Source organism: Psammomys obesus, unplaced genomic scaffold (genome assembly GCF_907164565.1).
Source record: "Psammomys obesus unplaced genomic scaffold, mPsaObe1.curated_primary_1811, whole genome shotgun sequence".
In the NCBI taxonomy this organism is placed as follows: Eukaryota; Metazoa; Chordata; class Mammalia; order Rodentia; family Muridae; genus Psammomys; species Psammomys obesus.
The window spans coordinates 673873-700508 of NW_026592509.1; the positions used below are offsets into that span (position 1 = coordinate 673873).

Below are 26636 nucleotides of genomic sequence, written 5' to 3' on the forward strand. Positions count from 1 at the left end.
GTAGTGTAATCACTTCACCCAAAACGGCCCCATCTGAACTAAAACCCTACACGAGTTTTAGAGTCTTCTAATGGTGGCAGCTGGCTGAGGCTGGACACCCAGAAATTCCCATTGCAGCAAGAAGCTTGCCCTGTGGAAGTCCATCTGTGAGTTCTAGACCTGAGCTAGCAAGATCTCACAGTGGAGAAAGAGCTTGTGCAAGCCAGATGACCTGTGTTCAACCCTGGAGCATGCGAAAAGGTAGAAGAGAACCGGCTCCCAAGGCTGTTCTCTCTCTCTCACACACACACACACACACACGCACACACCCCGTAACAGGCGGGTCTGTGCCCACTCCCACCCCACTACACTAAACAGATAGCAGACACGTCTTTCAATGGTGGCACACGTGACACCTGGAGCAAACTTTGCAGCGCCGACTGTCCAGCTCACCCCGGCCTCCCCTCTCTAGGTTGCCTGTAGCGTCCCCTCCATTCTGTGGCTATGACGGGTAATGTCTGGACACATGCAGCCTCACTAAACCTCCTCAACCACTGGAAATCTGCATTCCACAGATCATCACAACACAAGTAAGTGTTTGTACCTAGGGAAAGGCCACATTCCCGTGCACCACTGACACTTTAGCATACTAATTACTTCCTATCATAAAAGCCACTCACAGAGACTGAAGTCCTCCGCCTCTTACCTTATCATACAAAGGGATCATAAAGTAGCCATTGTTAGGAGCACAGTCTGTCTGATATTTCAAAGTCCCATGCTTGGTGTACAGCTTTATCTGGAAGTAAAAACCAACAACTAGAGTTCTCACACTGGGTTAGAGAATTAGTTACCATGTCAAGCCTACATGCAATCTATTGGCCCATGCTAGCTGAGCACCTACCAAAGGCCAGCTGCTCAAACAGCTTCGGGACATAGGAAAGAAAGACACAGCACCCCAGGATAATGGTCTTTATGTTTTTTTGTTTTTTATTGAAACCACCCACCTTCAGCCAACCCCCAAAGTCTTGCTCTTTAAAGGTTTTTCATTTGCTTCAGTAGCTGTTTCTACTTTATGTACATTTTTCTGAGTCTGAAACTTCCTAATTTTGCTATTAGCAAAGCACTTATGAAAATCCAGATTCGCAGGCCAGTAGGATGCCCAATGGGCTAAGGCTCTCACTGCATAAGCCTGAGCTCAAGTCCCAAAACCTACGTCAAGGTGGGAGGAGAGAACCGAGTCCACAAAGTCAGTATTCATGAACACACACAATGTTTCATGCTTGCCTGTCCCCCAGCTCCACCCCAGCGTAAGGGCAAGTCAGGAAGCAGGTTTCTGAGCTTTCCAAAGACTTTTTCCAGAAGGTCTGGAATGAGCACTGGAGCCTGCACTGAAGCCCCAAACCCTTCCCTGCCGTCCTCAGAACAAAGACGGGTGTGAATGGCACCCAAGGCATTCGCTGCTCCCACGGCCGGCACGGGACAAGTGCTGCGCCCTATGCTCCTGCTCAGCTGAAAGGCACAAAGTCATGCCATGGTTTCCCTGCAAGGATGACCTTGACAAAGTCACCATACCTCCACAGGTAAGCTTCTTCATGGTAAAAACAGAGACACCTTGCTTCAGCGTGGTTGTACAAACTCACAGAGTACAGACTCAAAAAGAAGAGTACCCTATTTCATCTGTCTGAAGGAAAAGGCCATTTGGCACCAACAGCCAGACACACAGCAGAGGGATGCAGGCAAATTCCCTAAGCTGGGCTCTGAGGCTCAATGACTCTGAGCCTCAGTTTCCCAATCTGTAAGGACACATTTGGGGCAGATGACATCACAGAGCCTGACCTCTAAAGTATGAATGTTGGGGCTGGAGAGCAGCTCGGCAACCAGGAGCACTTGTGGCTGGTGCAGAGAACCATCATTCCATTCCAGCTCTAGGAGATCCAGTGCCGGTCTCTAGCCTCTAAGGGCACTGCACACATACGCACACAGATACATACAGGTACACATGAACACTTTAAAAAAATGTTCTGTGGCAAAAATACAGCTATGACCCAGTAGAGCCTTAGAAGACATATAAGCAGCCAGGCCCCAGTGCACACTTTGGAGAGAGCCGTGTTAAGTAGGGTGTGGACTGCACAGCACTCATGGGCCCCTACTCCACGCAGCTCAGGCTCACTACTTTAGAATCCAGCTACTCAGTTAAGTGTAAAAAAGAATTCACAGCAAGCACCCAGGCAGTCACTGGCTCCCTGCTCCACCTAGGCCATGCCCTGCACGTTGAAGATGGCTGTGCGTGCGTGTGTGGTTAAGCCAAAGGACAATGTCAGGTGCCACTCTTTGGGAGCTGTCCACCTTCCCTGGAAGGCCTGGAATGCAGCAAAGGCTAGGCTGCCTTTTTCTTCATCACATGGCTTCTAGGGATGGAACAGGGGTCCTCACCCTGCACACTGCCCTTCACCAACTGAACCAGCACCCAAGTCTAGGAACCCGGTTTTGAGGTGAATTCTGACTGTTAGACCATTAGAACCTGTAATTCTCTTTTCAAGATTTATTTACTTTTATGCATATAAATAATTTGGCATAGAAGTCTGTGAACCGCATGGGTGCCTGATACCTGCAGAGGCCTGAAGAGGTGTCGGACCCCCTGGAACTGGAGTTACAGTTGGTTGGGGTGCTGGGAACTGACCCTGGTCTTCTGCAAGAGCAGCAAAGGGCCATCTCCCCAGCCCTATAATTCTTCTCTTTAGCTGTACAGGCTACTATCAAAGGACAGAATGTCAAAGTCCAGAGCTTTGTCTGGTCCTTTCACTGCACTGTGACACTGTGTGAGACAGGCCTTCAGCATATGGTGGAGCTCAATACAAAGTTGTTGAAGGCAGGAACCTCCGACAGAAACAGGGAAGGGGGCTGAGGATTGATGGGAGAGCGACCAGGTGTGGTTGCACAACCCCTGCCACAGGCCTAGCACCTGGGAAGCTAGGCAGGCACATCAGAGCTTCCAGACCGCCTGGGCATGTCTCAAAAGAAAAAAGGAAAAAAAAAAAAAAAAAGAGGGGGAGGAGAAAGACTGTGAAATAGCCAATTACGTACATGTATAAACTTCATTATATTGGTAAATTGTCACATGCTGTTTGAACTCACTAAGAAGCTGGCTCTGGGAACAATGTCCCTTCTCCGTTTCAGACCAAAGCATGTTTGTTTCGAAGTGTCTTCCAAGGACAGGAAGGCTGTGACAGGGACTGAGGAGAACAACCAACCTCCCTCTCCGCGAGAGTGAAGCACCACATCACTGGGCAGAGCTGGAAGGTGAGCCCTTCCCATCAGATGTTACCGCTGCTCATCCCAGGATGTAAGAGTGCCTGGGGAAGCCACAAGTTCCACTGAGGGGCCTCCGGCTGATCCCTCGACTTCCCCACTCAGGTTCTGCTACATGTTGTAAGCACCTGGCTGATGGTGCCATCGCTAGGTGCTGTTCCCTGCTCGGTTCCTGGGGGCCCCACCCGGAGGATATCTGCTGTGCCCAGGACTCAGTCTTGAGGAGTCCGGCTGACCGTCGGTGGATTTCTCCTGGGTGTTTGCAGCACTCACTCTAACCATGCATTGTTCCCTGTGCACCTGCTGGCTGCTAGTTAGTCTTTTCCTTTGGCTTGCTATGTATCTAGGAAGTCCATCATTCCAAAATCAAAAGCACGGCTACCATACTTCCCTCTGGACCATTCAGTACGAGTCTCTTTAAAGTACAGATTAGAAAAGGTCAACATGACTATGTGAAGATTACATACATGAAATGCCTGATGTCGTAAGCAGACATTACAAAAGGATGGATTGCTTCAGACATGTCGACAAGGAAACCTCAGGCTCGAGAAACACAGTTCACAATGGGCCACAAAACCCACTCTCTGCTCTCCTGATTCCTGTTGGTGCTTGGGTGTGAGGGCACCTCTGACTCTCCCAACACTGTAGGAAGCTCAAGTTGAAAAGCCTTTCCAAGGCAGCTCCTGAGATGCCCAATGCCACAAAGCGAAGAGATGGCACTGGCACCTGGTAACATGTCCCCAGCAGTCCCCCGATCCCTTAAGATAAAAAAGGGGGTAGAAGGAGACCAGCCATACTCCTGTAATCCAGCATTGTAGAAGTGCAGGCAAGAGCCTCCAGAGCTCAAGGCCAGCCTTGGGAAGATTGTGAGTTTGAGGCCAGCTTGGACTACTCGAGACCTTGTCTCAAAAAATTAGAAAATAAAATATAAATTAGTCAACTAGGTAGAGGGGAGACACACAGCCTGGAAGATGACAACTGATCCTCCCAGAGTTAGGAAATCATCTTACCTCTAACACCATCTTAAATCTACAGACTGAGGTTTGGAGAAAGGACAGGCCAAAGGGAAATCAGGGTGGGGACAGCTTCTCACCTTTCCCCCCAGTCCTAAGTAGCATGCTAAAGGTAGGGCAGGCAGCTCAAAGGGACCTCAGCTGCACTTCTCTTTGGCATCCCCACGTCTCCTCCTCGGGCACCTGTCTTTACCTCTTCCCATCTTCCTCCTTGGGAAAGCCAGGCCTAGTTCTCCAGTCCCCTGTGTTTACTTCTGCCCATCCTCCTCCTCCTCACAGGCTTTCTGGGTCAGAATCCCACTGGGCTGATACATATTTCACAGAACTTTCGACTCAGTCAAAAAAACAGCTTCACAAATCTCTAGCGTAATTCCAGCAACTATGCTGTGTGGCTGGCAACTCTCCACTTTAAAAAGGAGTGGTGGGAGGGGAGGCAGCCTCACAGCCCCAGAGGTGCTACAATGCTCAAGCAGGGCTTAGCGATGGGAATCGATCCTCTTTAAATGCACCCCAGACAGGATGGAGGAGCGATGGGTCCGGACGTTGGGGTTTGGAGTAGGAGAGTGACACGTGTGGTTTCCAGGTTCTGCAATATGGACTGGGCAGATCAGAGTTTCAGGGGTCGTGGTGTGAGCGAGCCGGGGTCTAGCAGACTTTCTCGGCTCCCCGCCCCTCGGCGCGGCTGGGGAAGGGTGCAGAGCAGCTAGAGCCTGGCCCGGGATCACACGGCCAGCCGGGCCACGCGCGGCGGCTCACCTCGATGAGAGAGTAGTTGATCTCCACGTCCGACTTCACGAACCCCCCGCAGCCTACCACGATGTCCTCGGAGCCGATCGCCTGCCCCGCGCTGCTCAGCAGCAGCAGCAGCAGCGGCAGCAGCGCCGCGGCACCCCGGCCCGCACGCATGGCCGGGCCTCCGCGTGCCTACCCTCCGCAGCCCGCCCGGTCCCGCCCCTCACACCGCACGCAGCCGGCTCCTTCCTCCTCCTCGCTCGGCTGACAAGCTCAAGCCCCGCCCCCGCGCCGTTCCGCGCAGGCGCGCCGCGGCCTTGCGCCCACGCCCCCAAGAAAGACCGACGTGACGCACGCCCCGCTGGAATCGCAGCGGCTTGCGCCTCTGGCGTCCTGGAGGACTTCGCGCAGCCTCTGGAAGGAACAGCCAGACAGGCTCTCACTTTAGATTCAGTGATACAGCTGAGAGCTTATTGTTGATTGATGTATTCAACAAGTCCCAAATCTTTTTGATTCACATATTTCACGTCAGATGTCATTTCAAAAAACCTGTTAGAAATTTGTTACTTGGTTTTCCTTCCATTTTAATCCCCATCCCTCTCTGGAACAGCCACACCACCCCCCTCTGTTGAAGCCAACATATGATGAAAATAGATAAATGCCCTTTCAGAATCTATTGACTTAGCGGGCAACTAGCTTCTGCCAGCCCAAAGAGCACCATCAGATAGCATCTTGGGCCTCCTCCATCTTGATGTGCTTGCCTCTCTGATGCACTCATCAATGTATTTTAAACTCGCCTTAATTTATGACTTTCTCTGTTTTGTAAGACCATAAAAATTTGGTTAACTGCTTGAAGAAAGAAAAAAAAAAAAAAGAATAGAAAGGGAAACATGACTCCTCCTCTTGTGTAGGTGGGGGGAGGAAAAGGTTTATTATATGCAAGTGGGAGAGCATAGCTGGAGAAGGGGACCTCTGGGAGAGCTCAGAGTGGCGTGATCAGAGTGAGCTGTGCCGAATGAAGAGCTGGGAGAGGCGAAAGGAGAGGGGAGAAAGAGGGACCAGGCACAGAGCCAGGAGGCCCAAAGGTACAAAAGGAATGGGTAACCAAAATGGTTAGGTTATAAAGCAAAGAACAGACAAGCCCCCTGGGCTGGAGAGTTCAGAGTAGCAGCTGGGGTGTGCCAGCCAGGAGGGCCCTGTAACAGGAAGGAGCTGAGGGACGCTGAGAGACCCTGGAGGCCAGGTCTGCTTTGATATGTTAAATAGGCACCTCAGCCCTATGTCCCAGGTTTGAAACCTGCACTGCTTCCATGTTGAAAGATGGAATTTGGGGTAAACTAAATCCCTGTTCTTGGGCTCAAAATGGCTCCAGAATAAACTACCTCTTACTCCCTTTAAGATGAGAGCTGTGGTTTTCGTGTTGACACCCACACAGACGATCATAAAGAAATGAAGCTTGTGCTTTGGCTTCTTTGTCACAAACGATGTAGTCCTGTTGACATGGTTTTCTATTACAAATCATGCTGTTCTGTTGGCTTTGAGACAGCGTCTCACTCAAGTCACCCTGGCTGGCCTCAGACTCACTGAGATCCTCCTGCCTCTGCCTCTGCCTCCTGAGTACTGGGATTAAAGGCACAGACCTCCTGCCTGCTAAATGATGTTTTCTTAAGCAAAACATATTATTTAAGTTCATAATATATTAAAGATATTTACTTTTTATTTTGATTCCAACTCTAACTTGTATAGAAACATTTTGAGGTTTGTTTTTTTCTCTCTCTCATATGCCTGAGATTCATCCAGTTGAATTTCCTTTGAATTCATTCTCTCAAATGAATTTACACACTTGAATAAATAAATTTATTATTATTGTTAATGCCAGGAAATAAAGCTGCTGCAGCCTAGAGCAATGCCAGGGGCAGGGTGAGGGAGGGGAGCTGACACTTACAGAGAGAAGGGGCTGTGGCTTCCCTGTACGGCTTCCACCAGCACAGACCCAGAATAAACAGACGAGATGTGACTGTTTCCTGACACCATACTTGCTGCACACAGCTCCCAGACGCAGGCAGGATTCTTTGGGAGCCCCTCCTGCAGAAGGCTCAGCAGAGGGCAGCGGAAAGGAGACTACACCATAGTGGGGGTCCAGGCAATCACAAAAGATCCCATCCTGCCTGGGCCCTGTCAACAGGCTGCCAGAGAAGCAGCAGGGTGGGCAGGGGACAGAGTCTGCGTGCCACCCTTACTGGAGCAGAGCGCCACCGTTGCTCTGTCTGCAGCACTTTTATCCCCTGTCCTGGGAAGAGCACCAATGCCCTCAACTTTAGTATATCTCCAACTCTGTAGCTATGCAAACATACAATACATCACAGGGTCACCCGTCTGTCTGTCTGCGATGCATCGCTGGAATAGAACCCATGCTAGGCAGGTCTTCTGCCCTGAGCCACACCCCTTGGTTTTAGGCTTTTGGGACAGGAAAGAAAAAGACCTTCTTCGCGCCCTGTCTTAGGAACACTTTGTTTTTGTTTTACAAAAATATTGTATCCATTTGTGTGCTATAATCTGTTTCAGTACTTAGAGGCCGTGTCTCCACGTTAATGTATTTTTGTAGTATGTTAAGCTGCTGCTTGAACCTGATGGGCTAATGACGAAATCAGCGCTACTAATAAATAACTTACGAAGCGATAGCTGTGTGACTTGCACCGCTTAAACTATGTTAAGAGTTATTTTTAATTATTTTTATGTGTATGGGTACACACACGTGAGTATGAGGCCAGATGAGGTGCTGAGTGAAAACCCCTGGAGGCGTGAGTAGGGGAACACAACTCCAGTCTCTAGCTCCACACTTCTAATGCCGGAGCCACCTGCCCAGCTCACGCTGACGGCTTTATTGAGGTGGTCCATCGTGAGACCCTATCTCAAAAAACTAATGCAGAAATAAGAACAATACATGTGTAAGCAAATTTTTTTTTTTTTAAGTGAGCCCCTTTCATTCTTCCCGGTGCCTGCATCTAGACCGGTCCCCAGCGGCTGGACGCTTAATTACTAAGTCTGTTGGCTCTTTCCTCAGGATAACCTCCTGCAGTTGCTGGGTCCAAAGTGTGCCGTTTGGGAAGGACGTCTCATAGGCAGGAAGCACAGAGGTGTCCCGGCACTTTTCACGGGTTCCAGAATCACCTCCCCGAGCACCCGCTCCACCTGAGTTTGCAGCTGGACCTTGCCCTGGGGCCTCCGTTTTCCAGCTCCAATCCTCGTGGAACCCGCCCGGTCCCGCCTCTTCCCCAGGCTGGAGCCGGGCTCTGAAGGCTGCTCTGGGACAGACAAACACGGGTTGATGAGCAGAGGGCCCCAATGGCCACGCCTGGAGAGCCCTGCGCCGGCCTGAGGGTGAGTCCCATCTGCCCTCTCCTCTCCCTGGTCCACAGACAACTGCTGGGAAAAGCGGCAACCTACTCCCAAATTCTTGACCTCATTGAGCGAGGCCAGTGACAGACCAAACCAGGGCCCTTGCAGAGCCCCTGCCAGCCACTGGGGACTTTGTTATGTGCGGAAAGCTAGTGGACTGGACCCCAAACCTTCCCACTCCTGAAGAGCCCGCGGGTCTTTTGCGTCGTTTGTTCCTACCCGTCTCTACTCTATAGCCTGTAGCAGGAAGGAGCTGTGTTCACAGAGGGCTGTACTGAGCCTAGCACCACGCTGTGAGCTCAACGGCTAACAGGGCTTCAGACAGACATACCAGGAGAGCTATCATCCCTCTTTGACAGAAAAGGGCACAGCTGGCTCTGCCACTCCGTTTGTGTGGGTGCAAACCGGGCTTTTCACTTTGGGTACCTCAGTCTACTGGTCTATGAAATCGGGACAGTGGCAACCACTACCACCAGGGTCCTTATAATGAGTAACAGCCAAGCCAAATGCCACCCAGATGAGGTGTCACTCATCTATAAGCCCAACACTTGGGGAGCTGAGGCCAGAGGATCACAAAGCCAGCCCCAGCCCACTGCCTCCCAGCTGAGCAGCTTTGGGAAACCTCTTTACCTTCTCTGGGCCTCTGCTTCCCCTTAAGCTAAGGCAGTATAACTTCATCTGCCCTATGGAGCTGATGTAAGGATGAAAGGAGTTGAGAACTAAAAGGCACACCAGGGAGGGCTTGTAATGTTTCCATGCAATGTCTGTCCCCACAGGTGGGTGACATTGGGACAGGGTGGCTACCGTCCTAACAGTGTCCCTGCTGCTCTCTTCAGGGCTGGAACCAGACAGAGCAGGAGCCTGGGGCCCCACACCTGCTCAGCCTGTGCTTCCTGCGAACCGCTGGGAGCTGGGCGCCCCCGCTGTACCTGTGGGTCCTCGGCCCCATCTACCTTTTCTACATCCATCGCCATGGCAGGTGCTACCTCCGGATGTCCTACCTCTTCAAAGTCAAAATGGTAGCTGAAGGGAGGGGGAGGGAGCATGGGGGGGCAGCTGGAGACTGGCAGACACCCCATGTTGATGGGAGCATCAACAAGAGCACAGGACAGAGCAAGAAGGCCAACAATTAGCTAAATAGATCAATAGTGAAGAGAGGACGGGGATAAACCCACAGGTCAAAGTCCTCACAAACAGACGTTGTGACTGTGCAAATCCACACACACACACTCACACACAGAAACACATAGCTACAGTGGACGGGCACTGTGGGTGCTTTGGAGGTACGAACGGGAGTTTAGAGCCAGACAGGGAGGAGGAGTCTTTTTATAACTTCAGCAGGTATTTTGTTTATGTGCTTTGGCTTTCTTTTTTAGGACAAGCTTTCATGTAACCCAGGCTGGCTTCAAACTCACTATGTAGCAAAGAGAGACCCTGAGCTCCCGATCCTCCTGCCTCGCCTTCTGGTTTCTGAGATTGCAGGCATGTGTCATGACCCCCGACTCCTTATTGTCCGACTCCATTATATTGGGGATCCACCCCAGAGTCGTACCTACACAGCAGATGCTCAGTGCTGAGCTGCACTCCTGAACGTTTCCATGCGTGCTTTCACATCTTCTCGCTGATAGGCCCGCTGAACATTTTTTTTTAATTGCTAGACATTTGTTTTACCATCTTTGATAAATGCTTGCCCAACAAGCATGAGCCATTCCACTCGTTTTGTTTTTGCATCCTCCACTGGACCATCTGCACAGCCCTGCTCCTCTCCTGAACTTACTAATAGAGACTGTAGCTGACTCCACTCATGAGCATGCCTTGCCCATAACCATTACCACAGATAGACAGTGATGTGGGAGGGAAAGAATTCACCAGGGCAGAAGAAAAGGCAGAAGCAGAGTTTACTGGATAAGCTGTGGTACAGCCACAGTAGCGAGTCAGCAGAGAGACTGAATGGGGGCATCACAGGGACAGCTACGCTTGGGGGAGCTTCTGCAGAGACAATCAGACCACGTTGTATTAGCAGGGAGCTGGTGGTTATCGACAACTTGGCCTTGAAACAATGATGGTCTTGCCTTGAGGGGGAAATGGCTCAATGTGACCTAAACTGGCACCCCCACTTCACCCTGAAGAGGTGGGACCATGTCACATCATTGGCATTTGGGTAAAGGTCCCTTCTTAAGTAGCTTCTTCAAGGGAGCAGAGGCAGTGTGGCCCTGTCTATCACTGATCTGACAGATGCTCATGAGAGACTAAGTTGAGCATGGGTTATAAGATGGCCCAACCAAGGGAAAAGGCAGTGAGGTCTCCAAGGAGAGGGTTGCGCCTTGGTTAGCACTTCCTGTAGGTGACGCTGTGGGTCGTACGGGTGTGATATGCCGTCGTGTATGTTGGTGGGATATTAAGGCTGGTTAGATTGAGGGTGTGAGTCTATTGGCACAAGCAATAACAACCAGATAGTTGACGAAAGGTCTCCAGAAAGGTTTGTCCAGTCTGATCCAGTGTAGAAGTCGGAGCTGGATGGTGGTGCACGTCTTTAATTCTAGCACTAGGGAGGCAGAGGCAGAGGTGAATCCCTGTGTCGAGGCCAGCCTGGTCTCAGAGTGAGTTCTAAGAAAGTCAAGGCTACACGAAGAAACCCTGTCCCGAGGGGGGGAAAACCAACAACAAAAGAAGTTGGCCCTTCAGGATCCAGCCCAGAAAAGATGGCTTACTATCTTTGTTGTACATTTTTTTTTTTCTTTTCTGGACACAGGTTCTCTCTCGGTATCCCTAGCTGACCTGGAAGTTGATATGTAGACCAGGCTGGTCTGAACTCGCAGACCTTCTCATACCTCTACCTCCCCAGTGCTGGGATCGACAGCATGCACCACCATGGCCAGCATGAACAACTGCTTTGAAGTCAGATCTGTTGCATTTTTGGGAGAAACAAACTTGGTTTGTTTGGAAGGCTGAAAATACAGAGCAGCATTAGAAACCTGCTAGAGGCATAAGAGGCTGTCATGTCACACCCACCTAAGAGTGGGAGGGAAGAACACGGTGGCAGGCCAGGTGGGAAGAACACTTGTCCATCAGGGACGGCAACCGGAAGGCAAGAGCCCAGTGTGCCACGGGGCAGAGGATTCACCCTATGTGGATGCCCCCAGAAGGCAGGAGGATCTTGGGACAGACTTAGATCTGTTAATTGTGTGTCCATTATTCTGACATCCTGGGGGGCCTCTCGGGTCTCAGACTCATAAGAGGAGTTAGGAGATACCGTTTTTTGTTTTTAATTTGTTTGTTTTGTCTTTTCAAGACAGGGTCTCACTTCATAGCTCTGGCTGCCCTGGGAGTCCCTCTGCAGACCAGGATGGCCTCAGACTCTGATCTACCTGCCTCTGCCTCCCAAATGCTAGGATTAAAGGCGTGCATCACTGCCACCCAGTTCTTTTTCAAAGTTATGTTTTAAAGCGTATTTTGTGTGTATATGTATGGGCTCACAAAGCAGGAGTTTATAATTTTTTGGAATTTAGTTGTCCCTACAGTATTGGCAGACCCTTACCTGAAAGAGCTGACAAGCATCTTGCAGCCAGAGAGCTTTGAATTCCAGCTGTTATCAACCTAATTTCTATCAGGAAGAGTGCCCTTTCTATAGTCCAAAACTTAGTATTCCATTCCTTGGCTTTCTCCTTGAACTTTCTTGGAGAAGAGCCATCACCATTAAACACACTGCAAACAGACCCATGTCTATGACACCCGAAACAAAGCCGAAAGGGATCAAGCACCCTCTGCTATGGCGTTTTTATTTTAGATGTGGTTCCAGGCCGAGCTCTGTCTAGAGGTCGGTCTGCCTCCCAGTTCTGCCTTCTCTAGCCATGGCGGTACTGTTGCTCTGTGAGAGCTGAGCCAGCTGGCAGCAGCAAGGAGCAAAGCTTGCGTATATCTCCCGCCCCCTCCGGTAGATGGCAGCTGGCAGCAGCAGCCAGTGTTGTTAGGTCTGTTCCGTTTTCCTCCTGGTGTGGGTCTGCGCGCAGTGTGGTTTAAAGGGTAATTAAATTAGTTGGCCGCCTTTTGCTGTAGTAAATAGATCACACTCACATTCTCTCTCACCTTTTTCTCTCCTGCTTGTTGGCTTTCTTTTTGATTGCTTTACTTCTCTTCTTAACATCACAATCAGAGCACTGTAAGACATTTGCTAACTTACTAAAAGGAGTATGGATCTAAATTGCATTTATGCTCTAGTTTACATTATGTTACAAAATGTAACAAATTAAGCTTTCCTGCTTATACTTTTTGCTTGCTTTTTTTTTTTTTTTTCCTGAGACAGGCATGTAGCCCTGTAACCCAGGCCGGCCTGGAAATTGCTACATAGACGCTAACATTGAACTTCTGCTCTGTGTGCCCCAGCATGGATACTGCAGGCATAGCCCTCACCCCCCCCACACACACACCGCACCAGCTCCACATTGTTAAGCTCTAAGTTTCTTCCTTTTTGTGGGTCTCAGGGGGACTTTATTATTGCTTGGATTTTTTAAAAAGGCTTTTTATTTTTAAGGTGGTGGTGGTGCACACCTTGATTCCAGCATTCTGGAGGCAGAGGCAGACAGACAGACGTCTAATTTCGAGGCCAGCCTGGTCTCCAGAGTGAATTCCAGGACAGCCAGGGCTACCTAGAGAAACTACATAGAGATTTTCCAGTTTTTTGGAGTACAATTTTTTTTCTTTCTTTCTTTCTTTCTTTCTTTCTTTCTTTCTTTCTTTCTTTCTTTCTTTTTTTACTTAATTAAGTTATTTATTTACTTCACATCCTGCTCACAGCTTCCCTTCCATCCTCTCCTCCCTGTCCCTCCCTCTCACCTCCTCTCCTCCCATGGATATTACCCAACCAAAAGGCCTTTTTAAAAAACACTATTTTCTTCGTCTGTGTACAAGAGACCAAGAGTTTCAGAGTGTTGCATTTTTGCAAAAATTAGTAAAGATAACAGATAACCTTGGGCAGTGAGTTATGTCAGTATAAGCAGAAAGAGAGGGGAAAAAAAATAAATGGCTAGAAATCTTTGCATGTTAATCCTGAGACCACAGTTAGGGATACAAAGGACATCTGTTCCCATGGAGGACCAGAGGCACCAGCAAATGGCTACTTTTTGGAAGAGGAGGAAGAGAAGAGCAGTACATCAGGACAGCCAGGCAGGGCACTGGCTGTTGGGTCCATTGATGGCCACTGGACCTAAAACATTTGTATTCTTTACAGCATACTTACATTAAAGGATTCAGGCAGAAGAGGCCAAGCTGCAGAATGTGAGATGATTCAGAGTGCCTCGGAGGGCTCAGGTCTCCTAGTGCCCATTCTGTGGCCACGTGACACTACACAGGAAGGTTTAATGTAGAGTTGGAGGGTAAAATTTGTTGCTGTTGTTAAGAGGAGAGCACAGTGGAGTTGGGAGGGACAGAAGATGACCATCCCTGATGGGTCTGTGAGCGGTTGTTCCTGTGAGGAATCCTTTGTGGTCAACAAACCATTCTGCTCAACCATAGAGGACCTAAGGTACCTCTCTATAGGGCTATCCCTCCTACACAGGGCCACTGACACACAGCCAAACTGCTTGCAGACACCAGGCCAATCTACAGCTCAGGGCCAAATTAATCCAGATGAGCAGTCTGGGTTCATATAAGGAAAGGAGAGATTCCACCTACTGGATGGGAGGCAGAAGATCTAGCCAGGGCAACCTCAGGACCAGGGGCTCAGTCCGGGATGGCTCTCACCGGAAAGGAGGCTGGAATGGGACAGCAGCAAAAAGAGGATTCCCACAATGTGTGCAGGTTAGCCTCGGAAGGGCTGCTACCACCGGCCAGCTGCGCTTCACGCCGGGAGTCAAGAATTGGGAGATCAGATGGAAAGTGCCAGGAAGTTTGGCCAGGAATGCGAAAGCATGGGCTCAAGCACTGTCAACCATGCGCTCTGTTCCCTCTCCTCTCTGAATAGCAGTGGTAGCTAAGGGCAGAAGGGAAAGAGGAGAGGGGAGACGAAAGAGGGTGTTCTCACAATACCTGTGGGTTTGTCCAAGTGAAGCCCTGCTGCTTACCACGTACGCTGAGTGTGGAGGCTCCCAGGAGGAGGGAGAGTAATCACCACTCTCACAGATCTTAGCTGGCCACCCTCCTTTTCCTTTTCACCTTCAGTTTCCACCCAAGTCTCTCTTTGGCCAGGGTGTAAAAGTAACTTTTATTTGCCTGATCTAATTGTTCTCTCTGAGGCTTACTGACTCCATCTGCTAACCTAGACCTAGTCCTGGAAGCTTCTAGCCTCTGTACAATCTAACCAAGCCTAGAATGTTTTCAGCCTCTGAGACTTACTGCTGAAATTAAGCTCACCCTTGCTAACTCTTTCTGAACTCTGGCTCGCTCGTTTAACTTAGCTGTTCTGGCTCAAATTCTTCTCCAAGCTGACAGATTTAGTCTGGCTTCTCCCGGGGTCTCACTGCATAGCTCTGCTCAGCCTCACACTAACTCTGCAATCTGTTCTAGTCTGGCTGCTTCCCATTTTTTGGCTTCTGCCTTTACCCTTTCTGGCTTGCTCTCCCTTCAACCGCTCTCTGTAAAACTTTGCTGGTAAAAACAGCCTCTGAATCCCGTGGACTGAACTGCCACTAATTCAGCTCCGCTGCACTGCCTCTCAACCCACTGACTCAACTGAACCGCCTGAGCAGAACTCAAAGGTCTGCATGCCTCTTGTCTCCTGAGTGCTAGAATTAAAGGCATGTACCAGCATGCCTGGACCTAAGCTTTCCTTAACCTGAAACTTGCTCTATACCAGGCTGGCCTTGAACTCAGAGATCTGCTTCCCTCTGTCTCCTGGGATTAAAGGCGTGTCTGTATTCCAGCCAGAGTAGCCATGTTGCTAAATGAAAATTCCTCTACACCAGGGTTCATCCATTGCAAAAAGGAGCTAAGACTTTCTACAGGGGTCAGAAGGAACTTCTTAGTTTATACCAGAACAGGTGACAATGGTCTGGAGTCACAGCCTGCAGGCCTTCAGTCTCATTGGAAAACCCCCAGCCAGAGACCTTCAGCTCTAGTGGGTTGATCAGCTGACTGCACAAATATGAGAGAAAAGAGAGGAGAGAGGTCCCCATGCAGGCCACCAAAATACCATGCCAGGGGTGACAGTACAGACATGGGTGTTGAAAGAATTTCCAGGACCAAAAAGGCAGAAGTAGAGAGTTCATTAACTCCACCGTGCCATAGCTGCAGCCAGCTACCCCTGGAAAAGAGCCGCAGGGAGGCCTTCCAGGGCTTGCTTTAATTGGTGACGGGTCTACAGGGGCAGTCAGGTGGGTTTCAATATCGCCTTTCCCAAGAGCAGTTGAAACTGGAGCCTGTGTTTACCAACAGCCTGGCGTTTAGGCAGTGTCATCTCCTGCCTCAAGTCAGAAACAGCCCAGCCGGCACATTCATCTTTTCTTTTTTACGGCTGGAGAGACTGCGTGGGTGCTGGGAACTGAGGCCCATTCATCTTAAAGTGGCATCCACAGAAACTGTAATCCCTCACGTAGTGAGTAACCCTCCCTTCACATCCTGAGTCACCTCAACATGCACACTTCCAGCTTCTTTTGTGGCTTGGGAAACATTGAATCAGCTCAAACTATTGATGAGCATTTTTGACAGGAGAGTTGAAGGTCAGGATGGGTCTCAGTGGCTCCCAAAGCAGGGGTGACACATTGGTGACCAAGCATTGAAAATGGGGTCTTCTGCAGCCTGCCTTCATTTTTCTTTTTCCCTGACAGTCTTATACGAGTCTGTCTCTCCAGGTGCTCGGCTTTGCCCTCATACTTCTCTACATCTTCAACGTGGCCATGCCTCTGTGGAGGATCCACCAGGGAATGCCCCAGGCCTCGGAGCTTCTCATCCACCCTACTGTGTGGCTCACCACCATGGTAATCACTGCCTGTGCGGGAGCCTCCTGTCAGTGTGGGGAGTGTGAGGAAGGTAGAAGCCCCCTCTGCCCTCCACACTTTCTTGTCTAGACGTTTGCCACCTTCTTGATTCACATGGAGAGGAAGAAGGGAGTCCGGGCATCTGGGGTGCTGTTCGGGTACTGGCTGCTCTGCTGTCTCTTGCCAGGGATCAACGTAGTCCAGCAGGCCTCTGCAGGGGTAAGTGACCTGAGGAAATCTATGTGTGGTGCCAGACCTCTCTCCTGCCCCCTTTTCACACATGACACCCTACCTCATAAGTACCTCCAATTCCATGTATTTCAGTTTGTTTTTCCCTGACCCGTGATTATTGTGTCCATTTGCAGGACGCGGTGTGTTAGTGTGTGCCATGTGCATAGTAGGCGTACATGCCTGTGTGCAGAGGCCAGGGGAGGCCAGGCTGTGTCTTCATCTTCTCTTGAGTCAGTGTCCCTCAGTGACCCTGGAGCTGGACTGGCAGCCTGGTCTTACAGTATTGTCAGTGACAGTCACCTGCCTTTGTGACAGGGCCCCAGGATAGTGTTCTGTCTGCACGGAGACTGACCAGCCCAGCGCCTCCTTGCCTTTCCTGCCTGCATTCCTGCCTCCCTTCCCAGTGAGAACCCTTGTACTTTCTGCGTCTAGAAGGCAGTTTCTTTAGATTCCGCCTGTGAGTGAGATCATGCCATGACCATCTTTCTGTGCTGGCTTATCCCACAGAACATAACAATCATCATCACATTGTCAAACGTACATAGTTTAACAACACAAGTTTTCATTATCTTACTACATACTCATATTAACACATTTCTCTCAAAGGCTGGACACATCAGTATGTTCCATCCATGTATCACGGGACACTAGCATGCATACACACACACACACACACACACACACACACACACACACACACGGAGAGAGAGATACATGTGGACATTGACACATTGCATGCTTGCACAGGCCGCTCCACAGAAACATGTACAATTACCTTGCATACTTACAAATGGACTTTCTCATCTTCTCCCACATTTCCATGCATCTGTATTTATTTCAGATATCTGTAATAGTATTACTAGTATATTGGATGAATAGAAAGCCTTCCTCATTTTTCTCCTTCCATTTCTCCCTTCCCTTCTGTTCCTTCCCCACTCCCTCCTTCATTTCCAATAGAAACAGTGGTAAAATGGCAGTGTGGGGGAGGAGGGCCATGGTAGAATTAGGATACACTCGATTGCAATATGAAAAACAAGGACAACAAAACCAAAACGTCAGCTGGATGTGATGGCACACACCTAACTTTCCTACATGCAGGAGCAGCATCATGAGTTTGAGGCCAGCCTGGATTACAGTGTGAGAGAATCTCAAATACAAAACCCCAGTGGGGACCAGGGCAGGTTGGACATTGCAAGATTGTGGAGAACCAAGCAGAGTAGATGTTAATAAAGTCAGCTAAAAAGGAACAGAATGGGAGGTCGGGGCTCATCTTAGACACTGTTCTATTGCTGTGAAGAGACCAAAGCAACTCTTACAAAAGAAAACATTTAATGGGGGCTGGCTTACAGTTTCAGAGGTTTAGTCCATTAGCATCATGGCAGGGAGCATGGTGGCGTGCAGGCAGACATGGTGCTGGGGAAGAAACCAAGGGTTCATCCTGATCCATATGTAGAAAGAGAGAGAGAGAGGCTGGTTTTTGAAACTTTAAAGCCCACCCTTAGTGACACACTTCCTTCATGGAAGCCACACCTTTTAATCCTTCTAATCCTTTAAAATAGTATCATTTCCTGGTGACTAAGCATTCAGATATTATGAGTCTATTGGGGCCATTCTTGTTTATACCACCACAGGGCTAGAAAGGAGAAAGGAAGAAACCCCACCCCTTTGTGTTGTAGTCCCTGGGGCTGTGACTCATTCACACAGTCAGGCATATGGCAGTCACATATGCCAGGATGAGCTGAGCCAGTCACAGAGCCAGGATGAGCAGGAATGCTAGGATCAGGCTTTCATGTACCAGGGCTTGGTTCCTATGTAGAAATTGTTCCCGACCTCAGCACACATGTCCAGCTTCAGCCTAAATCTCTGAAGTCCCTTCACTGTTTCTGAACACCACTGCTTGGCTCAGTGAGGTTTCTCTATCCCCCATAGAGCTTCCACCATGAGCCCCTCCCTCACCTGGCTACCTACCTGTGTCTGTCCTTGGTGGTGGCAGAGTTTGTGCTGTCCTGCCTGGTAGACCAGCCGCCCTTCTTCCTGGAAGACTCCCAGTCATCGGTAAGTTAGAAACCATGGCCAGACCTCAGTGCCTCATTCTGATGCCCACAACCCATGTGACCAAAGGGAATTGGCCTAGAACACAAGTCTTATTTTCCTGTTGGTACTCATTCGGCCATTTAGCAAAATCTGAACCCCATGGCCCAGCATGGAGGCGGCTGTGATCTCATGGAAAGGCAAAAGGATTGCAAGCTCACAGAATACATCATTCTTATGAATGATGGATCAGTTACTGTCTCCTCACTGGGACAAAACATCTGTCTGGAGCACCTGAAGGCAGAGGTTATCTTGGCTCACTGTCGGAAGGTTTTTCAGTCCATCATGGTGATGGGAGCAGCTCAGTTTAGGGTGGTGGAATCCTGAGGAGGGATTTTTCTCTTACTCAAGGGGGCAGGAAACAGCGAGGGGACTGGAAGCTATAGCCCTCAACACTCCCTTCTCCTAACACACATCCTCTCGCCCGGCCCATAATATATTTATAGCATGGTCCTTGCTTTGAGTTTTGATTTGTTATTTTTGTTTTGCTTTTAAGGCTGGCTCTCATATTGAAGGCCAGAGTGGCCTGGAATTCACTAGGATAGACCAGGCTAGCCTTGAAACCACAGCAATCTTCCTACCCCCAGAGAGCTGGGATTATAGGCGTGAGTTACCACACCAGTCTACTTGAGGTCATCTTGGTCTCGGTAAAATAATAGCTTTTCTCCTGAATAACTCTTGTTCTGAGTTCCTGACTCCATTAGCCTTCTAGTCCTTCCACTGTGTAGCCTTGGCTGGCCGGGAACTAGATATGTAAACCAGGTTGACCTTGAACTCATAAAGATCTGCCTGTCCCTACTGCTAGACTGGGAGATGAGCCACCATGCCTGGCTCTCTGGCCCTTTCTGCCTTGAGTACCAGGAAGCTCCACGCTCACTGAGCTCTCTCTGGTGAAGACACACCAACCGTTGCCACACACTTGCAACACTGGGCGCTCACCCTGCCTTCCTAACCTCGGCTACCTACTCACTGCAGGCTTCGAGACCAAGGCCAGCCTGTCTCTTTTTCTACCCCTGAGGTAGGGCTTTGCTGTGTAACCCAGGTGGCCTTGTCTCTCTCCTCCGGTTTCAGCTTCCTAAATGCTGGGACAACCGGTGGACACCATCACATCTCGTTCTTCCTGGCCTTTTGTCTTTTCCAGAATCCGTGCCCAGAGGCTGAGGCCTCGTTTCCCTCCAAGGCCATGTTCTGGTGGGCTTCTGGGTAAGTGAGGCACAGGGGTGCCCCCTGACCTTGTCAGCACTCGTCTCCACGGCATTTCCTCCCAGGCTTACTCAGGCCTTCTCTACCCATCCCTGAGCTTCCCTCCCAGAATGGCCCCGTTCACTCACTAGAGAGAGATGTGACCCTGGACTCTGGCTCTGCCTCTCAGTGCGCAGGTGAGGAACACCAGAGCCTCAGGCTTGTAATATGGGGACAACTCTACCTCTGTCAAGCAGAATATGCCCAGCTTGCACTTCTATCACTCAGCTCCCATCACTTCACACAGTTGATAAGTGTCTGCTGCACGCTAAGCGCCAGGAGTGGGATCGGAAGGCCAAGTCTCTACCCCGAAGGAATCCCGGGGTTGCAGGAGAAAGCGATTGCCTTCATAGTGCTATTCTCCCAGGCACTAAGGCCATGGCCTCCCATCAGGTCCGCTGCTGCTTTCGGCACAGGCAGACCTAGAGGCCAGAGCAGGTTGATCTGAGTGAACTGCAGTGTAAAGCCAGGGCGGGGCACTGGGGGCCATCCCGTGGGCGAAGGGCGCAGCACTCTGGTGCCCAGGGTCCCACAGAGCAGCAGCTTCCCAGGAGGTCTACTACAGGGCCTCACGCCCTGCTCCCCAAACACAGGCACCCTTCAGCCCTGCTTTCTGCTTTGTGCCAGACCTGAGTGTCACCGAGACTGTGTCAAATGACTTTCCCCTAGACCCCCCCCCCGCCCCGAGCAATTCACCATTTACAGAGAGTCCTGCTGCTCACCCTTGTTTGGTGCTTCGTGGGGGCGCTCAGCAGGACCTAGAGACACAGACCAGCCCTGGGCAAGAGCTTCGCCTTGAAAAGATCAAAGCTCTGAAACATGTTTCCGACCCTGAGCTTCTAACTCCCAGAGAGGGTCTGTTTCCCTAGCATGCCCGTTGTCCCTTAAACACTAAGTCATTTTTTTACTTCCCCTGTCTTTAAAAAGAGGCCAGTAGATGGGTTCCACATGTGGAGGCCATGTTGGTTAGGTGGGGCTGGGTTCACTGCCTTCAGCACCCAGCAGAGGTGGCTTCCGTGGGGTGACACAGCGACCTACAGAGGAAAGTTGGGGCATGGGGCCAGCAGGGGGAGCTTACTCTCCTGACCCCTCTTTCACAGGCTGCTTTGGAGGGGCTTCAGGAATCTGCTGAGACCAAAAGACCTCTGGTCGCTCGGGAGAGAAAACTCTTCAGAAGAACTGGTTTCCCAACTGGAAAGGGAATGGAGGAGGAGCTGCAGTGTGCTGGCAGGGTGAGTGGGGGCTGAGCCAGTGCTCAGGCAGGAGCCTGGCAGAGAGCACTCATCCACTGGCCTCTGGTACGGCCTGATCCTCCTCCGGATCCCCAGCACATGCCTGTCAGTCTCTCCCACCGAGCGCCAACTGATCACTGAATGGACTCAAGGTGCATGGCTTCCCAGAGTGCTGTGCGTGATCTAAACAGATTCTAAATGGAGGTTCTCTCTAGTACCCTGAAAGAAGGCTTCATGTGCAAAGGCCCCAAGCAGGGACCATCTGAGACCCAAAGACCCTGCACTGCTCACGTGGTACCCAGGGCCCCTAAGTCACCCCCACATCCTATGTGGGCCTCTAACACTGCTCTGAGTTCAAGGCCAACCAGGGCTACAGAATGACCTTGTCTCAAAACAACAACAGCAATAATAAATAACCACAATCCGTTGGCCTGCTGCAGCCACTGAGGATAATGTGGGTCCCTTCCCCTGTCTCCTCTCTACCAGGCGCTCCAAGGTGATGATGAGCAAAGGGCAGAGTCGTGGGGGGGCCCCTGAGACAGAGGGCTTCCTGCAGCCAGAGAGGAGCCAGCAGGGCCTCCTGCTCAAGGCTATCTGGCGAGTGTTCCGGTCCACCTTCCTGCTAGGGACCCTCAGCCTGGCCATCAGCGATGCCTTCAGGTTTGCTGTCCCCAAGCTGCTCAGGTAGGTCCTGGCTCCAGCTGAGGCACCTCAAGGGCATCGTGGGGTGAAGAATTTGGGCTCTTTCTGCCTCTGTGTGTACATCTGGGACTCAGGACCCCAGAGCCTGGGGGTGGGGGAGACATGGAAGAGAAAGTCACTGACCCCCAGCAGGACAAAGGACCTGTGCCAGTTAGTTTTTGATGCTAAATGGTCACCCCCCCAAGATTAGCCATTAAGGTCACAGGTGCTCACCCAGCTGGCCAGGATGTGAAGATAGGTAATTAGGGCTGGACCCCACTGGGTGGGCTTGCTCACGAGTTTGTGGCTAGTGGCTGAGCAGGCCAGACTAGCTTAGGCTAGCTTGTCTGAGATGCTCTCACTGAGGAAAGATTCTCTGTTCCATGCAACTTCCGTCCTCGAAGAGACTAAGGCAGGCCTGTTCAAGTGCTATTGGACATGGCCCTGGGAGACAGGGAACAATCACATGTTCACATACCCAAGGCAAAGCCTGGCGTTGGCACAATACTATCCACCCCCTGTCTGAACAGCCAAAGCTGGCAGCCGGTCCAGATTCAAGAGGTGGAGTATGGGGGCAGGCTTGCCAAGGAAGGGCTGTCATTCTTACCTAGAAGGAAGAAGATTGCAAGTTCCAGGCCAGGCTGAGCTACACCATAGGTTCTAGGCCAAGCTAGGTAACTTACCTTGTCTCAAAATACAAAGTAAAATCTGGTCTGGTGTTCAGGTTTGTGATCACAGCACTCAAGACCCTGAGGCAGTGGGACACAGCTTGAGACCTGAACCACAGACTGAGTCCTATCCCCAACTAGGGACAAACTGGAGCTTGGTTTGTAGCTCAGTAGGTAAAGCATTTGCCTGGCTTGCACCAAGCCCTGAGTTTGGTCCTTAGCACTACGTAAACTAGGAGTGATGGTACCTGCCTGTGCCCTTAGCACTCAGTAAGGAGGAGCAGAAGCTCAAGGTCATGGTGTACATAGCGCGTTTAAAGCCAGCCTGGGCAACACGACCCCCATCCCCACCCTGCTTTAAAAACAAAGGGACATTGAAAATAGTTGTAACCACTTGTCCAGTCAGTCACCATGCTGACTGATTGCTCAGGTGGCACAGCCTGGCCTCACTGGCGGTCCCTCTCCCTGCACCCCAGCCTGTTTCTAGAGTTCATGGGTGACCGCAACTCCTCGGCGTGGACGGGCTGGCTCCTGGCCGTGCTGATGTTCTTGTCGGCCTGCCTCCAGACATTGTTTGAACAGCAGCATATGTACAGGGCCAAGATCCTGCAGATGAGGCTGCGAACAGCCATCACCGGCCTGGTGTACAGAAAGGTGAGCCTCAGGTATTATTGTTTTAGAAGTGGTGTTATATAAACAGATGTTATATGAAAGAGGTTTATTGGATGGAGATGGAGGGAGAGAGAGAAAGAGAGAGAAAGACAGGATGGGGGGAGGGAGGCCCCGACAGAGAAAGTGGAGAGAGCCAGTGAGAGAGAGAGGCAGATAGGCCACTAAGTACCTGGCCCAGATGATGTCATAGGACACACATACTGACATTGTCAGGACCCTAAGGGTTCCTAAGGGATTGAACATCAGGGGCGAGAGTGCACTGTCATACTGCATTCTCCTGTGCTCCGACCTACCTCCTTGGTTGATGCTCTGTGTGATCGGAGCCCCAACTTCTCCAGCCATGTCTCTTCCATCTATCATGCCTTCTCTGGCTTCTGCTCCATAGCGAGACTCTGAGTGATGTCTGTGGACTGCTGAAATGATGGGGGCTCCCTGGGCTTGAAGCATCTCAACCAGGGGGAACAAAGTGTTTGTAGGGTCAGAGCTTGGGCCCTGTGGCCCTAACAAGCTGGGCACCTTCCCCAGTAGGCTGCTTAAACAGATAAGTGACAATGGAAGGCAGAAAAAGGAGGTTTACCCAATGTGGCCACACTGGGCTGAGAAACACACCCAGTGGCCACTCCCTGTAGGCCCTTCTTGGGACCCTGACTGTGAGGTCTAGATTTAAACAGAGGGTAAACAGGATGATAGCTGTGCAGTTCTGCTTGGGTGTGGCCCCACCGACACATCGGGTCTCGGCAAGTTGTCAGGACACCGTGAAATCTCTCCCAAAGACTAGTTCCTCTCTGGCACCAGGCTTCGGTCTTTTCCTTCTCCCAGCATGAGCCTCCTGGAGAAATGGCAGTGTCCAGGTATCCATTGTTTATATAGCCGATTAGCCCAAGGGAAGGAACAAGACAATCTGCATTCCTGCGACAATGCTTACAGTCCACTCGTGTCTCCATGTCTGACTTCCTTTGAGCACACGAGGAAACACTGCCTACCTCGAAGGCAGCCTCTGATCCTCAAGAAGAGCTCTGACATAGCCTGACCCTCACGGAGACGCCTTCCTGGCCCTTGGCATAGCCTCCATTGAAGTGAACTATAAACTCCAGCTGTGCCGGCCAGCTTGTCTCCACTGAAGTTCTAAGGAGGCAGCAAGGGCAGGAAGTCCTGGTGGGTGGGCGGGACTGCAAGGAGCCCTTTGTAAAACCTTTCAGAGTAGAGAGTTCCATACCATGGATCACACTAACTCTCACACGATAGGGAGCAGGCAGGAAGAGCCGCGTTCATGGGGGGGGGGGGGGGGGGGTGGGGCTCTGACCCCAGGACTCTGACTCTGGGCAAATCTGCTTCTCTGAGCCTCAGTTTCCTTAGCTACACCTAAGAGATTCTGGGATCACTTTCCCCTTATTTAACAACCCTCAAGATGTAACGTACCTGCAGGCCTAGTTGCATTCAGCAGAGTGACTCCAGTGTCTGGGTGAGCTCAGTGAGGTGCAGCCTGCATCTGGCTCTGGCATCTGGGAAAAGGAGGCTGCTCTAGGCACAGGCACGGGCCTCCGTTTCACAGGACCAATGCAGCCAGAGCACCACGGCTTAAGCTTTGTTTTCATGAGCATGACCCCCAGATCCTCATGCGTGACCCCCAGATCCTCATGCCAGCCCCGGGAGGCATGGGGGGGTGTACAGGTTCACTGCACGCACAACGGCAAACCGAGGCTGGGCCTGCACCCGGCGCCCACTCCCGTCTTCCCTCAGCCTTCCCTCCTCGTGTTCCCCTCCTCACACCTGCCCAGGTCCTGGTGCTGTCCAGTAGTTCCAGAAAGTCCAGCGCAGCAGGAGATGTGGTCAACCTGGTGTCGGTGGACGTGCAGCGGCTGGCGGACAGCGTTCTCTACCTCAACGGGCTGTGGCTTCTCTTTCACTGGATCATCATCTGCTTTGTCTACCTGTGGCAGGTGGGACGAGGAAGTGGGCGTGAGCTCCCATCTCCTCCTCTTCCTTCTGGCTCTTCCTCTTCTTCCTCCAGCTCCAAGTGCACCGTGCAGGCTGACATAAAGTCAAGGGTTAGACAGGGCGGCCTTGGCTAGACTCCAAGCGTAGGCCGGGCCCTCTCTGGCGCGCAGGTCCCTCTCTTGCGGAACGCTGCTGATCGTGCTGATGAATTTATCCCCCACTTTGGAGTTTTAGTTTGGTTCAGTTTGGGGTTCAGATAAGACATGTGTAACTCTGGCTATCCTCAAACTGATGACGTAGCAGAGGCTGGCCTCGAATGTCTGTCCTCCTGTCTCCACCTCTGAGAGCCGGGATTACGGGAGTGTTGCCGCCACACCCATCCAGAGCCTTACTACCAACACTTCTCAGTGGGTGACCACTGAGGCACGGTCACCAACAAAAGACTGAAACACAGTGTCAGGGGAAGGAACTGCCAGCATGTGCAGAAAGCATGGAGTGCCGTGGCACCCACTGTGGGGCAAACTGGTAGGCTCTGTGTGGGCGCCGCCTGGGGTCAGATCTTGCTGTCACCATTCACTTGCTGTTAAAACTCTCACACTAGTAACTCATCCTCTCTGTGCCCCAATTCCTCAGCTCTAAAATCAGAGGATAATTAGAAATAGGTCAGACAAGCTGACGGAGGTTATGCGGCCTTGGGCTGGGGTGAGAGTGGGGGGTTGGGAGTCAGGGGTCCAAATTATGGGTTTGGATTTGGAAATGGTAGAGACGCATTTGAGATCTTGAGGGTATAACCGGAGTTTAACAAGAAATTCGTATGTGTTTTGTGGGCACCTACTGAAGGTCATTTTGAGCAATGTTGTTAACTAGCCCTGCATTTTGCCGGTGGCTTAGTGTGAGGGGAAGTATGAATTTCCTACTGTGTTGGTGCTCAAAGCCTTTCATCAGACTCTGAAGCACTTTGTTTCCAATTTCTGAATTACTGATGCTCAGGCGCTTTGAACAGCTTGCTGAACCTACCTGCTACAGTGTTGCTAGCTCTGCCTGATGGATGAGGGGATGCGTCACCACTCACTGATGACCACTGGGCATTTTCTCACTTATCTCTGTGATGCCTTGAGTATGCCACACAAGTGATTTTCCACTGATCTACATCTCTGGTCCTTAATTTTTTTTTTTTTTTTTTTTAATTTTGAGACCAAGTCTCAGGAAAGAAAAAAAAAAGAAGAAGAAGAAGAAAAAAAAAAAAAAAAAAAGCCGGCCTTGCTCTTGCTGTATAGAAAGGCTGGCATTTGTGATTCTCCTGCCTCGACCTTGGGAGTAAAATTCTATTTATGAACACTGACATTTGAACATCCCAGGGCAGGTGGTCAGCGAGCACACACAGGCATCCAAGCAGTTGCCTGTACGCAGCGTTAACAAGCTGGCAGTTGCTGTGGGAGGGCGAGGGAGGAGGCGGAGGACAACCAGAGGCTGCAGTGGCCACGGTGTTCCGCACAGAGCCCTGCCCTGGCACCAGACGACCACCAGGCCATCCCAGTC

General features: G+C 50.9%; 2 protein-coding genes across 6 annotated transcripts in view; one reads left to right on the forward strand and one right to left on the reverse strand.

The window, feature by feature from the left end:
- The window catches only part of LOC129681540 (BOS complex subunit NOMO1), a 52118-nt gene extending 46814 nt beyond the window's left edge, over positions 1-5304 (reverse strand). Inside the window, exons 1-2 of the mRNA XM_055613504.1 lie at positions 5058-5304; positions 686-775 (exon numbers count right to left, since the gene is read on the reverse strand). Coding sequence (XP_055469479.1) covers positions 686-775; positions 5058-5207 — 240 coding nt within the window. The 5' untranslated portion in view covers positions 5208-5304. The remainder of the gene's footprint in view (positions 1-685; positions 776-5057) is intronic.
- Positions 5305-8205: 2901 nt separating this feature from the next.
- Abcc6 (ATP binding cassette subfamily C member 6) overlaps positions 8206-26636 on the forward strand; it is a 49849-nt gene continuing 31418 nt past the window's right edge. Inside the window, exons 1-10 of one of the 5 annotated variants that reach the window (XM_055613400.1) lie at positions 8206-8414; positions 9269-9451; positions 16217-16342; positions 16433-16561; positions 18503-18628; positions 19806-19867; positions 21007-21138; positions 21625-21822; positions 22964-23141; positions 24938-25099. In XM_055613400.1, coding sequence (XP_055469375.1) covers positions 8379-8414; positions 9269-9451; positions 16217-16342; positions 16433-16561; positions 18503-18628; positions 19806-19867; positions 21007-21138; positions 21625-21822; positions 22964-23141; positions 24938-25099 — 1332 coding nt within the window. In that variant the 5' untranslated portion in view covers positions 8206-8378. Of the gene's footprint in view, positions 8415-9268; positions 9452-16216; positions 16343-16432; positions 16562-18502; positions 18629-18922; positions 19683-19805; positions 19868-21006; positions 21139-21624; positions 21823-22963; positions 23142-24937; positions 25100-26636 lie in introns of those variants that run through there. The other 4 variants (XM_055613399.1, XM_055613402.1, XM_055613397.1 and 1 more) reach the window with 4 other exon arrangements.